This window comes from Agelaius tricolor, unplaced genomic scaffold (genome assembly GCF_023055355.1).
Source record: "Agelaius tricolor isolate 1412-34295 unplaced genomic scaffold, bAgeTri1.0.p SCAF_62, whole genome shotgun sequence".
Lineage (NCBI taxonomy): Eukaryota > Metazoa > Chordata > Aves > Passeriformes > Icteridae > Agelaius > Agelaius tricolor.
Genome location: NW_027269322.1, coordinates 1,100,935 through 1,117,782, shown reverse-complemented (window position 1 = coordinate 1,117,782; position 16,848 = coordinate 1,100,935). Strand labels below are relative to the sequence as shown.

The 16,848-nt window shown below is 39.4% G+C and overlaps 1 protein-coding gene across 2 annotated transcripts in view; it reads right to left on the bottom strand.

Moving 5' to 3' along the window:
• GALNT18 (polypeptide N-acetylgalactosaminyltransferase 18) overlaps positions 1-16,848 on the bottom strand; it is a 232,945-nt gene that overhangs the window by 64,610 nt on the left and 151,487 nt on the right. For both annotated transcript variants that reach the window (XM_071456589.1, XM_071456590.1), the window contains exons 8-9: positions 4,518-4,703; positions 156-293 (exon numbers count right to left, since the gene is read on the bottom strand). In XM_071456589.1, coding sequence (XP_071312690.1) covers positions 156-293; positions 4,518-4,703 — 324 coding nt within the window. The remainder of the gene's footprint in view (positions 1-155; positions 294-4,517; positions 4,704-16,848) is intronic.

The following is a 16,848-nucleotide window of genomic DNA, read 5'->3' as shown; positions in this document are numbered from 1 at the left end:
CAGCTGTCTCTGTCAACTAACCATATTATTTAACTAATGATTGTAAATTGATCTGATTCTTTTACTTGAGTCAGGCATTGTCTTCATTAATTACTTCCACTATACACCTTTTTCCCCCATGTTTGTACAATGGGAAATGTAAACAGTATCCTTACCACCCCATAGGCGACGGTATCTGAGTACATTCTCATTTCTGGATACACACTGACAAGATACCACCTAAAGGTCTTGCACTGGAGCTTCTTCCTTAGGGCCTTCCTCTCTGAAATATCACCAATATCAATTCCAGAGTCCTGCAGAGGAAACAAAGGGCAGAAAAAGCCGTAGAGACATCAGTGATACACTTCTGTGTAAACTACACACCCAGAACTTTAATAAGTGCTATTTCAGAGAGGTGAGCAGAGCTCCCATTTTGCAGTCAAGCAGTAATTCAGACTTCAGAAATGGCCAGAAAGTGTCATACACTATTGATTAGGCCACAATGGGACACCAGCAATGTCCATGTTTCTAGGGCAACTTGCTACTTCCTGCTAATTCTTTTTGGATTTGGAAAGTGCCAGGAAATTAGAGAACGTCAGTTATATTCATTGGAGACTGGATCTAAACCCCACTGGAGTCAACAGGAGTAGTGCCATTCACCAAAGCAGACTGTGGAAGAGACCCTGCCATGGTGAACTGTTTATTTCTTTCATATTTAACTGGGGCACTTCTGGAGTATGTGTGGGTAACAGACTCACTCCACAACAAAAATGTGTTTATTGTCATAGTCAAAATGATGTTTGGCTCTTGGAGATGGTGCTCTGCAGGGCCAGGGGTTGGGCTTGATGATCCTGATGGGTCCCTGCCAACTCAGTTTATTCTGTGATTCTGCAGTTTTGGTGAATGGCACTACTCCTGTTGACTCCAGTGGGGTTTAGATCCAGTCTCCAATGAATATAACTGATGTTCTCTAATTTCCTGGCACTTTCCAAATCCAAAAAGAATTAGCAGGAAGTAGCAAGTTGCCCTAGAAACATGGACATTGCTGGTGTCCCATTGTGGCCTAATCAATAGTGTATGACACTTTCTGGCCATTTCTGAAGTCTGGATTACTGCTTAACTGCAAAATGGGAGCTCTGCTCACCTCTCTGAAATAGCACTTATTAAAGTTCTTTTGTAACGTAGAAAGAGAAGTTGTTATTTTTGTTAAAAGCAATTGCTGAATATTCTCTCCCATAATTTTTATTCTCTTTTACATTTCTGGCTAACCTAGTTTCTACTTTTCATAAGAGCAGATCACAAAGCATGACTTTCATAAAGGCCCTGTATATAAAAATCAGTAATTTATCACATCAAAATCACACAGCAGAAATTTTTAGAGATGGATCTAAGTGCAAATCTGTGGCTGCTCTTGACAGGAAGTAAAATGAGACATTTTGCTGTGCTCAATGAATTCTGCCTCAGAGCAAAACATAGGATAAATACATTTTCATAGGGAAATCTTATAATCTATCTCCTTAAACAACAGCCTTTACTGGGCCATGAAAATCCCAAAGATTTTGACAAGATTTTAAAAAAACACTGAAAGCACTGAATTTTCTTAGTTACACAAGAAAAAAGGAATCTGTGTAAGTATCTATATTTCTGAGCTGCTGAAACAATGACTGCATCCCAAAGCACTGAATTAATGCTAATATGGAACAAGTATATTTTATTATGGAAGCATTTTCTAACTAAAGTAAAATTGACTTCTACATTGGCAAAGAATGCTAAAAAGTAGGAAACAGTGATCTGGCATTCACAAATTAGACATAACAATTTTAAAAATGGTGATTCCCTTTCTCAAGCCCTACATAATCTGTCAAACTTTATATGGAACTACTCCTAAAGTGGCAATTTTTTTCTGAATTTTGCAGCAAATGACTAAATAAAGATGCAGTAGTGTGCTGAAAGACAATCAATGGATCTTGTGAACAAATCCCACTCATGCACCACTCTGGCTGCACTTGCCAGTGTGTCTGACACTTGTGTGAAGGAAAAGGAGGGTGTCAGCACACAAGCATTCCACTTCAAGCATTAACAAGGCTTCCTGGGATCAAGTGCTAAATTGGTCCACTGCCTCTCAAATCCTTTCTCATGCAACCCTGAAGGCACCAGTGCCTGTTCCCTCACAGCTCACAGTATAAGAAAGAGCATTAAGGGCCTCAGTAATCACATCCTTTCATGCTGCTGGAGAAGAAAAATAGCTCACACGTAGCACACTGGCTTTATCACCACCAATAAGAGAGTGTGTTCCCCAAAGCTGAGAATATGATGGGGAAAAAAACCCAACAAACAAAACCAGAAGCACAGGCAGAACACATGCAAAGCACAGTTCCTGATTCTGGGACTTGAAGAATCTTTCCTCTGGGTTTCAAGTGCTTTTCTGAATCTATTTATCCAAGTGTCAATGATGCAGAAGTCACCATGGCAGTGGAGGTCTCCATTTGAAGCCCTCAGTACTTCAGAGAGAAGCCCACAGAGATCCCAAGAGGGCAGTCACAGCACACTGCAACATGCACCTCACTCCTCTGGATTTTTTTTATTATTACTATTGTTATTATTATTATTATTATTATTATTATTATTATTATTATTATTATTATTATTATTATTATTGCCCAAAGACTAAACAGGTCCCGTGTTTAACACTTTGGAATAACATATTTCATGGAAAGTCCTGACTATTGTAACTAAATACATTTCTATTACCTACACAGTCCATTACCAGTATTCATTAGCTTCTAGATAGAGAATTGCTCTTGTAATTGTCCAGCTGCAACTTACCTTTGCATCCTTTATGAATTTGATCTCTAATTGCATTCAGATCTCAAATTTGCACAAGATTAAGCAACACCACCATCACCTCTGGATGAATATGATGCAAATCAGTGTATAGTGCTGTACATCCTTGTTAGCAAAAGGAATTTCTAAGTTTTGTGTTAATGTTCTGTTTGCAAGTCAAAAAACTAAAACTTGGATTAATCAATGAAGATGAACCAGTCTTCAAGAAAATAATTAACAATATGAAATAGAAACTGAAATGTAAATCTACCAGGCTATTCACAAATAAAATTCATTTGGGATTGCTTTGAGCTAAAATAAGTAACCCTATCCTGTGCAGAAATGTCTTTATTCCTGTATGGACTTCTGTGCAACTATTTAAAGCAGGGACATGTAGAGGACAGTTTGGATTCCATGAACATGGAACTTTAAGAAAAGTTCTTTCCTATATCAGGTTATAGAGGATTTTTTTTTCATGGTCATAGCAAATCATGTGGCTAATGCTGCAACCTAAAATAGGACAATGACTTCCCCACTTTGCCAAAATTATCTAGTTTTAATCACAAGAGATGCAAGAAGCTACTGAGAGCAGCTGAACCAACATCAGCTTTCATGTATTTAGCTGATTTTTTGTTTCTAACATTTTCTTCTAATTAAACTAAAGAAGTACCACATTTTATTTATTGACACAGAAATTGCAGCAAAACCAGTTTCTTGGAACTGTTGTCAAATTAGAGATATTTTATTAAAGAAAAACTAATCTGCCCTTTTATTTAAGTCCAGACTTTGCTTTTGCTATAATGATGAGAGCTGTACTAAGTTAAACTCCAAATTCAACAGAACCACGCTTCCCAGCCTCTAGGTGGAAACAATCACCCAGATTCTGAGTAAGTACAGTCCTCTAGCTCTGAGCCCTTCAGCTCATAGCTGTTCACAGATTAAATACCATTGGTAAACAGGAGACTAAAATTCAAATTAAGATGTGAAATGTAGAAATTTGATGGTTTTTCCCCCCTGTATTTCTGCAGCTACTAGTTTAAAATATCCATGAAGAGTCATCAATGAAGAGAATAAACTCAACAAAAAATTAATTTTTAAGGGACCTAAAGACAAAAAAAATATTCTAGAATAAGACACAACTACATATATATGTTTATATGCAATTGTGTATGTATGAGCATATACCTTATGCCTGTATGTGAGATATAAATATATACCAGAAAAAAATCAAAATTCAGGGTAGTAACTACTGTATTTGTGGGGTGCCCAGATGAAGGAAGGAATGATGAATCTGACTCCATGTTCTCAGAAGGCTAATTTATTATTTTATGATACTATATTATATTAAACAATACTACACTAAACTAAAGAATACAGAAAGGATACTTACAGAAGGCTAAAAAGGTAATAATGAAAACTCATGACTCTTTCCAGAGCCTCAACACAGCTTGGCCCTGATTGGCCAATAAGTCAAAATAATTCACATGAAACCAATGAAACAATCACCAGTTGGATAAACAATCTCCAAACACATTCCACAGGAGCAAAACACACGAGAAGCAAATGAGATAATTATTGTTTTCCTTTTTCTCCAAGGCTTCTCAGCTTCCCAGGAGAAGAATCCTGGGCAAAGGGATTTTTCCAGAAAATATGACTGTGACAAGTAACCAAAAGGAAAAGGATCTAAAGCTAAAGCTCAGATCTTTATGACTCACCTCCTGGGGTATGTTCCAGGCCATATAGACATGGCTCTTAAACTCATCCATCCAGACCTCAGCCACCCTGAGCGCGTTTCTGCGGACGTGAGCAGTCAGATCCTCCGTGTACGGTTTGTGCGCTCGCTCGATGTGGGCAATCCTGGAGCAAGGCAGAACCTCAACGCTTCCTCCACACTGCCACACCTAACAGGGAAAAAGCAAAGGACATTCTGCTAGTGGCAGCTCCCTACAGCACTGCTGGCCTCCAGCAAACACACTGAAATTTTTTTACTTCATTGTTAGTAAGGAGAATAACCACTCAAAACTTCTTGGACTACAAAGAGGTTATGAGGGGAGGGTTATTACTTTGCCATATCATAAATTATTATTGCTACTTCACCTTACTACAGAGTTTCTACAGTATCAGTAGCCTCTCATCACACTCTGCCTGGATCCATTCAGTTGATTTCAGGATTATTAATAAAATTATTTATAGGGAATTCAAAATAATAACACCTGGTTCAAGTTTTAAGTCTTGCAAGACTTTTCTCCGAGGTTCTGCACAGTCCATACCAGACCATACATGCACTACTCAGAATCATAAACTAGGCAGGTTGTCATTATAGGGAAACTAAGCCAACCAGCTTTTTAAGGCCACTGAAGTTTCAAGTCCCATGAAGATGAGGAATATAAATACACCTGATGCTTTACTTTAAACATGGTTGAGAAGGGACCACATCTACTCCTTTTGAGGAGAGATGAAGACTGAGAGTGCCTAATGAAAATGCTGTGTGAACAATTTGATTAGAAACTACTCTTATTATAGCTTCTTTATGTAGGTTACTCTACCTGCTCAATTAGATTTCAATTTTGCCCACTCCCACAACTGAGCTAAAGTACACAATATTAATTCATAATTACTGCTTTAATTTCTGATTTACTCTTTCTGCTTTCAACAAAAGAGAAAACCACTTTGGCAAACTTAAGAATCAGTGAAGTACAGGAGTTATTTTACATAGCAGCCCTTTTTCTGTGTATCTTGTATCATGTAAGCTTCCTAACAAGATCAAGGCAGCCCATTCGTCATGGTTGAGTGGATGCTGCTCAGGTGAAAGACCAGATGTACCCAAACTGTTTGATTCTGCTGAACAAGTACCCGGGTGTCCCAGAGGCAGGTGTACTCACTGAGAAGTGACAGATTTTGCCTTACGATAACTGCCAGCAGAAACTCCTGAGGCTTGGTGCCTCATACACTGAGAGAGCAAAACATGAGAGGAGCAAGGGTGCTTCTTTCTTGTACCCTCATCCAGGGGGTCATATTCTGGTCTCCCTCCTGGTGGCCAGGGATGTGGGCTTGAAAAACATTCTGTTCTGGAGCTGATCTCAGGCCCCTCAGATCTGTCCACCCTATAGGCGTATGCTCTGCTAAGGAGGCACTTTGTTCAGTCATTCATTTTATATATTTAGACATCTGGCTTGAATACAGCATTTAGGCATTTGGCAGCTCCTGAGACCAGAAAATGTGGCATGAATTCAGAATGTTTACAAAGCTTTTTTCTGAACTGGTGCCTAATTGCATTCAACATATGCTGGGAGAAGAGATAGAGCCCAGGTTTTCAGAGCTCTGTGGAAAGGGAGCTAACCCATGAACCTGCTGTACAGTCAAAAAGGGAGATGAAAAGACATCAGCACATCTCTGTGTCACCAACCTGGAAGACCATTAGAGTAAATAAACATAACCATTATCAAAATCAGGGCAAAACTGAGATGATCATAAATATTTAAAAATAAATATGCAACTGATCTTCCACAAAAATAAATAATCTGGAAACAAAATTGGTGTCCTGTCTTTCTAAATATCGTATTAAGTGGGGAATCCAGTTTAGCAATCTAACAAAAATAATAGTTTGAAAACATTCAATTATAAATGGTCCAGCTACACCTCCTAATAGAGATTAAATGTGAAGTACCACCAGGCTGTGCTCACACAACGCCTGCTTTCAATCCAAGTAATTTCTCAGTACAGCATGGACATCCAGCTATAAATTCTTTCAGAGTTACTCACTGTACACTGCCTAAATTAGTATCATAAAAGACAAGGAAGATGTAGAGATGGTCATAACTTAGCCCAGGACAGGGCAATTCACAATACACATGCACTATGTACCCTGTCCTGCCTCTGCTCATTCCAAGCAGTGATGGCCTTGAGCCAAGGCCAGCAAGGGAACACCAAATCTTTTGTGGGATTGTCAGAGCTAGGTCACAATGCTGTCTTGACAGCAACTTGAGCCAAAAGTTCACAGTCTACAATAAGCTGAATTTCCAAGCAAATTTCTAGGAACTGAAATTTGGAAGAGCAGTGTCATGTATAATTTCAGCGTTGATTCAGTTACCAGGAAACTATGATTTGACTTAATAATGAAGTGAGATGTTTTCAAAAAACAACCTGAGACGATCAAGTCCTTAACAGAGTTTGCAAATAAAAATTACCCACCACCTGAATAAACACCAACTAATCAATTCCAGTGGCCACTCCTTTCTCCCAGACACTGTCAGTCTTTGTTCTATTTTCAAAGAGTAATTAATTTCAATCAATTAATTACCTATCAAAACAGAACTGCTAAGTTTCATTGAACAATTTCAAAATCATATTATTTCCAGACAAAAATTTCCTAAAATGCACAAAAATTAGCTACAGCACTCAACAAGGAGCATGACCTTAGTTACAGGCTATGAAACCTTGCTGAGTGGAAGCAGAAGCAATGCTTTAAAAAGGCAGAAGGTACAATCCTGACATGCTCAGCTGGTCACATCTGGGACAAGCCAATGTCCTTTCTCCCTCCCACTGTTCTTTGCCAGTGGGATTACAGTCCAGCAAGAAATCTCTTTTTTATCCAAATGTTCCATTGTATTTAGGGAGCGGTGAGTTGTTAAAAAAAAAACAAACACAATAGAAATGCAGGTAGCAGGCATTAAAGCAGGATTTTCAAATGAAATTATGCTCTTGTGGAATCTCATGGAAGTGAGGATCCCCAGCTGCCTAAAATATGTAAAATCTCCAGCCAAGGAATGAAGGGCTTTGCTATTCATACACTAAACACTACACTGAACTGCATGTATGAATACTAAACAATAAATATAATTAATTGCTACAAAAAACATCAGGTTTTCTTTTAAATTCTTCCCTGATTATATTTTAAATAATGGAATTTCTTGCAGTTTCTTTCCCTTCTAGCCCCAATGTCCACTTGAATCTGACCACTCCTACCTCCCCCCATCTCTTTCACTCATTTACATTAATCCCTGGTGCTCTAACCATTGTGTTGGAGCTATTGTGGATAGCTGGATGGTTTTTCAAGAGAAAACCTTGAGGTGGCATAAATCTCACATCAGAAGTGCACAGAAAAGACTAATTAATTACTCTAACCAAATACCTTTCAGTCAGATACAATTTTTATGGTTTTTTAAAAATTAGTATTTTAATACTAAGAAATACATTTTCTCAAAGACTCTACTCAGAGGGAAGCTGAGAAGCCTTTTAGAGTGGCCTGTCTTCATCTAGTAAAATTCCTGTAGACAAGAAGAAATAGCAACTGAGGGGTTAGTTCCTCACAGCTTCACACACTTCCCCTGTGGATTTTACAGCTGTTTTTTGCTGTCATTAGCAATCTTTATTCAGGCTTTATCCACACTGAATAGCACCGTACTAGTTTTCCTGTACTGCTATTTTATTTGATGGCTATAAACACATGCAAAAGTTAAAAATCAGTAGAGCTTCTTCAAATTATCACTCATGGCCTTAGCAAGAAGTCTAAAGATAAGAAAACCATGTGGTTTGAAAGGCTTCAAAACCTTTTTCAAACCACATGGAATGGTTTGAAGTAAAATGTTATATTTCTGAGCATACCGTGGCTGCAATCAGTAATACTTAATGACTAACTTACTTGTACAAATTGCAAGGAAAACACTTGATTAATTTCCTAAACCATGGTTAAAAGGAAATTCAGCAACTTTACCTATTGCCCATGAAGGTAATTTACCTATGATAGGCAAGCAGTGGAAATTACCAGCAAAAATCTCAGTTTCCTGCCAAATCTTGAAATATACATATGCAGTTTTAAAAAATAACATATGCTTTCATCACTGTGACACAATAAACAGCAATTCACATGCCACGCTGTAAAAGCATCAATTGCAAAACTGTACCAGCAGGCCTCAGACTTTGCCTTAGAAAGTTTTGAAAGTTTTGATTAATGTGGTCAATGTATCTTTGGGAGTACTTTCCATGATTGCTGGAGTCTCAGGCAAAACGTTTGCTTTACTCTGGAGGAACTTCCTGAGGTTCTGGTCCTGCTGGCTTACATTGCAAAAACAGTCTTTCAGGAAAAGAACACAGCAACTGGAGTTTCCCTTCCAAAGAGCTCTAAGACCACTTCAGTGCATTTTCAATGTTCCCTTCCAAGGCAGCCTGAGAAAGGGCTCTTTATTCTTGAATTTCCTGAGGAGGTTCATATATTTGGTACAGCCCCAAGAAGGGCTTAGAGAGATTTCTCTTCTTGAAAACTTTCCTTGTTTCTTCATTGCTAGGTAGCAAAATTCCATTAAAAAATTCTAGGTCCAAAGGGACAGCAGCAGTGCCAAGGTGAACACTTACAGAGCTGAAAGACTAAAATCAGCATAGCCCATGATCTAAACTAAGCAAATCAAAGGAGAGATGACAGGGACATGAAATGAGTACAGAGAATCTATTGGAGAGGAGGTGAGGGGGGAAGGAGGGGAAAACTCTCTTTTGCATCTTCAGGTGTTGTGGCTTGTGAACAATCTGTGCACTCTGAGCACTTCGTGCTGGTAATTTACTGAATGCTTATTGGCACATCGTTATAACTGTGGCCCTAAATCTGTGAGTATTTCTGTTTACCAAGGTTCGAGCAGCAACTCAGAGCAACAGAAAACAGGGGCTCCACACTGGGAGAGTCAGGAGAGCAACTTAAAACCACAGAGAGGACACAGGTGGTGGCACAACAGCTCAGCTATGTTGGAGGGGGACAGGACCTGAGCATGGGGCAGTGCAGGGGGATGGCACAAGGGAGGCAGCTACAGGGGCAGGAACACACCAAGTGGCTTCTCAGAGCAACCTCTGAAGTCCTGAAACCCCTGTCAGCCCTCACTCGCTCCCACCAGGCATCCCACAGCACTGCAGAGCCATGTGTCACTCACACTTCATTACAAATACCAAAATCAATCTGCTAACAAGTTTTTTTAAGCAAATTCCATTCACATCTGGAAAACATCTTTCCTACATTATTTAGTAAATCCTCTCCAATTTCATTTAAATGTATTTGAATTTGCATATTTAATCCAAACAATTGCAACTCTGAAGTTGATCTCTTTCTCAAATATTTAATTTATACTTCATTATAAAATGATATAACACTTCTTCATTAGAAGTTTCTTTTTATCTCTTTAATCACTGAGTGTTCTTTTTATGTTCTAGAACCTTAATCTAATAACAAAACAAAAAACCTACAAGTCATCGAGCAGTTGATTAGCATGCACTGCATTCATTGAATTTACACAGAGCGTGCAGTTTCTCCAAGAGCTGATGTGACCTTGTTTGATACCATCACCTCATTTGGACTGCAAACAAAAACCTCTTAATAATTAAGTGATTTCTCAAAAAGCTGAAGTAATTTCTAGCTTCTGTGAAGGTTGCAAATTACAAAATTAGAAGTACTCATTAAAGATGCCCCAAAGTTAAAAAAACAGTTAGTGTAAATAAATTACTACTGTGGATACAAACTAATTAGTTACCAGTATCTTTGAAATATATTTTTGGGAACAATTTATTGCAAAAACTACTTGCAAATCTTGTCATCCTTTGTCATTACCATTAATTGTTTACTGATAAAAGTAATGAGCCTGATGTTTTATGGACAAGTATGAATAAGCTATTTTCATTTAATACCATAATCATTTTGAATCTGCATTTTTATTTTGGTATCTTGACAGGTGACTGCAGAAAGGACAGAGAGAGCTGTCAGACACAAAGATCACTGAAATCAAGGTTTATATTTCTAGTTGCCATCAGTGGCTTTTCTATCACACCCTGGAAGTTTTTGGATTGTCGTGCACATTTGTTGGGCATCTGCCTCTTCAGAGCTAGAAACTATACCCACTGGATGGAATATGTTAATATTTATTTAGGTAATATCTCCACTGAATTCAGTTAACCTTTATTAAATATGTCTGATCATCACACAATCCTGTCATACTTTCAGGTAAACTTATTTATTTGTATAAATAACCAAGCTGATAGATTTTTTCATAACCAAGCTGATAGATTAATGTGAAACTCTAAGTAACCTACAAAAACACCCCCCCACAATCTAAAAGGCTTTTTAAAAGAAAAATAAAAGACTTTAACATAACTAGAGCTGCTCTTCATTTTTAATATGTAAATTATCCCTTAAATCTAACTTTTGAAGTCATCATTAATTGCCTCACAGGCCTCATTTTACATTAATTGTGCCTTCATAAAACACTCTTATTGAAAACCTAATACATGTAAAGATTCTTCACAAATTAAATTGTCATTACTTTTCTTCCTCTTTTAGCTAATTGCTTCATTATGTACTTTTTAAATTGTTTTGTTCTGCAGGGATTAATTTTGCATGTATCTTCATGAGCTGTGAAACTGTTACAGTGTACTGTTAAACTATGCATGGTGTGCTGCTGGTTTGAACTGCAGGAACCACTCTCCACCTGTGTTACTTGGAGGTAACACATGGCAAGGGTCACTTATGGCCCCATTCAGTTCTCTGCCAAGTGTGTCCATCTCATTGCCAGGCACAGATAATAACCCACACATCAATCACTGCGTTGCCAAGTTGATGTTATCAATAGGAAGTAAAAGAAATCACTTTTTGTCTTAAAAAGCACAAAAGGAGATTGAAAAACAGGATTGCCACTGGTTTAGCATTCATGGAGCAATGTACTGTGCTGGCCATCTTTTATGGCTTTACCTTTCTCTCCTTACCACAGCTACACTTAGCCTGATCAGTCTTGTTAATCTTGCACTGTGCCTAAAGCCTGATCATAGAATACAACATGCTGGGTTGGGAGGGACCCACAAAGATCATCAAAGTTCAATCACTGGCCCTGCACAGGACACCACAAGAGTCACACCACGTGTCTGAGAGCATTGTCCAAACACTTCCTCAACTCTGTCAGGCTCGGTGTGGTGGCTACTTCCCTGAGGAGCCTGTTCCAGTGCCCAGCCACCCTCTGTTGTCACGGTTATATTTTATGAAAAATCCCTTCACCAGGATTTTCTCCTGAGAAGCTGAGAAGCCTCAGAAAAGAAATGTTAACAATAATTATCTGATTGCTTGGAATGTGGTCTGGAGGTTGCTTACCAACAGGTGCATCTTTGATTGGTGCCATGTGAATTGTTTTTAATTAATGACCAATCACAGCCAGCTGTGTCAAGACTCTAGTCAGTCATGGGTTTTTTATTATTCATTCTTTGCTTGCCTTTGCTTGTCTTCTTTTTCTTTCTTTAGTATAGTTTTAATATATCATTTTCATATCATATAACATAACATCATAATATAATAAATCAACCTTCTAAAATATATAGAGTCAGATTAATGTCTCACCTCATCCTAGAAACCCTCACACCACCACCACAACAATTAATAACCACCCCCTGTGAAGCATCTTTTCCTAATATCCGACCTAAACCTCCCCTGACTCAGCTTCAGGCCATTCCCTTGGGTTCTGGTGCTGGTCAGAGTAGAGGTCAGGCCTGCTTCTCCTCTTCCCCTCACAAGGAAATTGTAACTGCAGTGAGCATCAGTCTCCTCCCAGGCTGAACAGAACAAGTGCCCTCAGTCCCTCCTCACACAGCTTCCTCTCCAGACCCTTCATCATCTTCACTGCCCTTCTTTGGATGCTCTCTAACAGTTTAATGTCTCTTTTATATAGTAACACCCAAAACTGCCCCAGCACTCAAGGTGAGGCTGCTCCAGCTCAGAGCAGAGCAGGACAACCCCTCTCTTGCCCAGCTGGTGAGGCTGTGCTGATGTCCCCAGGACAGGGCTGGCTCTCCTGGCCGTGCCTGATGCCCTCAGTACAGGCCTGGCTCTCCTGGCTGTGCCTCAGGACAGGGCTGGCCCTCCTGGCTGCAGGGCACTGCTGACCCACATTCAGTTTGCCATCGAGCAGGACCCCCAGGTCCCTTTCCACAGCACAGTAGCCCAAATTCTATCAGTATTATTAAAGCCTGAGGCAAGAGCTCCTGAAGAATTCCCTGTTCAGTCAGGCTGGTCTTTTGCCTCACTCCCTTGCCTTACAACATAAGGTGCTGTCACACACATAAAGGTGTCTGGCCTTCACACCTGTGACCTGAACATGCTGGATCCATCCTGGTGAACCCATCTCAGTCATCTACTCACTTCTGTACTACCACAACAACCCCTTGCTCTCCCTCACTGGTCTTCCTCTAATCTTTGTTAGATTACTAAATCAGTCTTGCAATATTAAAATATCTCAATGAAATTAAATTCTAGAGGAAAGCCACAAATATGGAATCTTCCCAGCTTAGGCCATGAAGACTTGGAATATAAGAAGGTACAATGGCAATTACACTAAGACTTGAAAGTGCAGGAGAGCATTAAACATGAGGCTAATAATTCACTAATTAACTTGCATCTCACTTGAGTCCATTGATGTGTAAGTGTATATTGAGTTAAACTGTTTTACTATTTCCCATACCACTATAAATAACACTTTCCTCTCATAAAACATAAATATATCTATATTACTTCCCAGTTGGTAATGTGCAACTACACATGCACAGTTGGTGAAAAAACACTTGTGAGAAATCTCCAAGTGCCTCCTCATCACTATACCCTTGTAGGGTATAGTGATGTCCCATGTTAGCTGCTCCTGTAATACTTTTCTTTCCTGTGGGAGCAGCTAATAAAATGTTCTCTCCCCAGAAATAGCAAAACCACAAAACTGATTCACTGGTAATGTATAATTATACATGCTGTAGCTGCAGATTACCTGCTGAGGAATTCATAAGAACAGAGGGGAAAACAATTATTCCAATGTAGGAGCGACTGAAACCAGAGCAAGCCAAAAAACTCAGTAGTGTCATGACTGGCAGAATTTGGAGGCATGGCAATTACTTATTTTGTTCTCAATAGAGCCTTTCTTTTTTTAACCTGTTGGAATTACAATCCTGTAAAGAGAGAATTTTAGTCTGTGTCATCTTGGGATTCAAATTGTTGACACAGTGAGGTACTTTGCAAAACAAAATTAACTTCAGGAATAATCCTATGCACACAGATAAGCCACTGCTGGTTACACAGGGTGCTAGGCAAGTGCTTATGCCACACTTGCACTGCTAAGGAATTATTTTTGTCTTAGTGAAAGTGTGAGCTATGAAAACCATTGGTTTCACCTTGTAAGAAGCAACATTTGGTCAATCTTTACAATCTTCTTCTTTCAGGCTTCAATCTAGAAATAGTCTCCTCTTAATTCACAAAATGGGTAAGAGCAAAATAAACTTCTCTCTATTTAAAGCTTTAATGCAAATTTAAAGAGAAATCATTATATGAAAAAGCAGTATTTAAAAGTTATCTCAGAGTAACAACCAAGGATATTTCTATTTTTGGACTTCTCAGCCCTTTGCCTTTACACATCACCAACCTTGTACTGTTGAGCAGCACTTGTGATCACGTACTGAGGATGTTTTCTGTAGAGCAAATCACTCCCTAGTGGCAAAGGATATTGGCCTTCTTACTGAAAACAAGCTAAAAACATGGCTTTAAGACTACAAGAAGTGATGATAGCTGCAAGTGCAAAAATGGGGAACATCTTGATTAATTTTCCTGAGGCATATTTGGGGAAGATCTCCATTGCTCAGTGGAGTGCAATGGAGGTAGGCCCAGCAGCAAGGACAGAAAGGGACACCAGGCACACATGGCACAGCCCACTACTCTCTCTCCATGCAAACAGTTCCACAACACAGCAGTTTGGTGAAAAATCCCTTTATCTTCTTTGTTCCTTTCCTGACATTTCTACCTCTTGGTGTGAGAAATGAAATCCTGGAGATGAGAGCTCTTTTCAGAGAAGTAATTGCTAGTTAGTGTTAATAAAGTTGATAGGGTCTTAATTTGAAGTGTTGGTCTGTTGTTAAACATTGAATGTTGGAGTTCTAGGACTTGCCTTTAGTTGCTGCTATTAAGTGTTACTATTTCACCCTGTATTTATATCTCTCCTCGTCATAATCTGTATTTGCACCCCTTTCCATCTCACCCTGGATTCCCGTCGGGAACCACTTCCCCTGCTCCCCTGCTCCCAGGAGGACTTGCACCCAGACTGAATTTAAATGAGAGGCTGTGGGTACTATATGAACCCTCTCAAAACAACAAACCAGCACATAAACTTTGACTTTAACCCACCAGAACCACACTAAATTACCCACCCTTGACCAGAGCCGGATTCTGTCCTGCCACCATAACTTTAATAGTGCTCAGCTTGGATGATACCCCTGGACTATGAGCCAACATCATCTTCCTAAGGACTCTCTTGAGGATGGAAGCCCCAGCTCTGCTGAGAGTCAAAGCTGCACGCATCCTCCTGCTGCACTCCTCCTCCTCCTCCTCAGCATCGTCCTGTGGGAGCAGCGGCACTGTGCGCGACCCCTCAGGTAATAAAGGCCTTTTTAAAGGAGTCTCCTGGCCATATTTATCACATTGGCACGGCAGCCTGTCAATCTGCCTAACAAAACAGTTTGTGAGGCAGCAGGGTAAATCACTAACTGATTAACATTAAAATTAACCCTGTATTTGAAAGAAAATAAAAGTTTACTGAAGCAGAGGTGTTCAGAAGCAGCAGTGCGGGGCAGACCACCGTGCTGCCAGGGCCAAAGCACTGGTGAGCTGCTGCAGGAACTAGAACAAGAACATGGCAAGGAGAAGGAGAAAATGTAACCCAGTGTAGCCTATGTGCTGTGAAACTTCACTTGAGCTTGAACACTGTTGGTGCAGTCTAACATTATCCTCATCCTAAACCCAAAACACAGCACTGTACCAGCTTCTAGGAACGAAATTATCTCCATTCCAGCCATGCCCAGGACAGCTATGCAAAGGCTTTCCTTAATAAAGTCAGACATCTATTTACATGCAATATAGTCACAGTTTCGTGTCATTTATGGCCTGTGTTAGGAACACTGACAGGTAAAATTGCTGGAAACTTCCAGGTAAAGAGGAAAAAAAGCGAAATGTTTCCTCATAAATATGGAGGTTTGGGGCCAAGTGTAAGTATCTTCACTTGCTTGTGATTAACAAAAAGAACACTATCCCAAGGGCAATATTGTAAGAAAGATCTCAGGTGAGAAACAATCAGGATACACACACACTGTGGACTGGAAATGGCTGGAACATGTAAGCAACCATCAGTTTCTAGGAACCAAATGGGAGAGACTCACTTAACTAAGAGGTAATGAAAAATCATGATCCCAGAAGTATGTTGTAGGGAGGAGGTTAAAGAAAAGACAAGATAGGTAAGACCCAAAAACACATTAATAAACCCCAAACAAACAGCAAACCAAGACCCAGTCCAAAACTAATAAACAAATAATAACTTCTGGAATTCAAAACCAATAGATCAGAGAGAGCCATGACAGACTTCACATCTGCTTGCTTTGCCACAGAGGGACCCTAATGTATGGAAAATAGCCCAAAAAACTCTGGGACTATTTTTTGCTCAAGTAACTAATTTCTCCATCTCTATTCATTAACTGCATTCCTCCAGTTCTCCACCATCAGAAACAGCATGAGATTCACAAAAGGTCTGCAGACAAACCACCAGACTAGCAAGAAATGAAGCAATTAATTTCACTACAGAAATATACTACACAAAAGTAGCGTGCCACACTCAGTCTAACTATAAATGCAATTTTCCTCCTGGGTCAGCTGATGTAAAGTCCTGATATACCATTTAGTTGGAACAAGAACCAATCCTTCTCCCTTAAAGAGCTTTTACCTTCTAATAAATTTTCCTCTTACCCACTTAAGAGGGCCATTATTTTCTTGTGAACATGAATTCATCTGCAAGCACAAAGTCTTTGTGACACACAGAATTACTCTAAGTCAAAGCCTGGGCTTGCATTCCCATGACTCTGATGATGACTTAGTCTGGGACCTGAGGCAAATCACTGAGTATTTGTTAGGGCATCCCTAAAAGTGGCACAAATAACTTCTTGTAACAGATATTCCAGAGCTTTATCAAACATGTAGGCTGCTTTAAAAGACAAAAGAATTGCTACAGGGTTCCT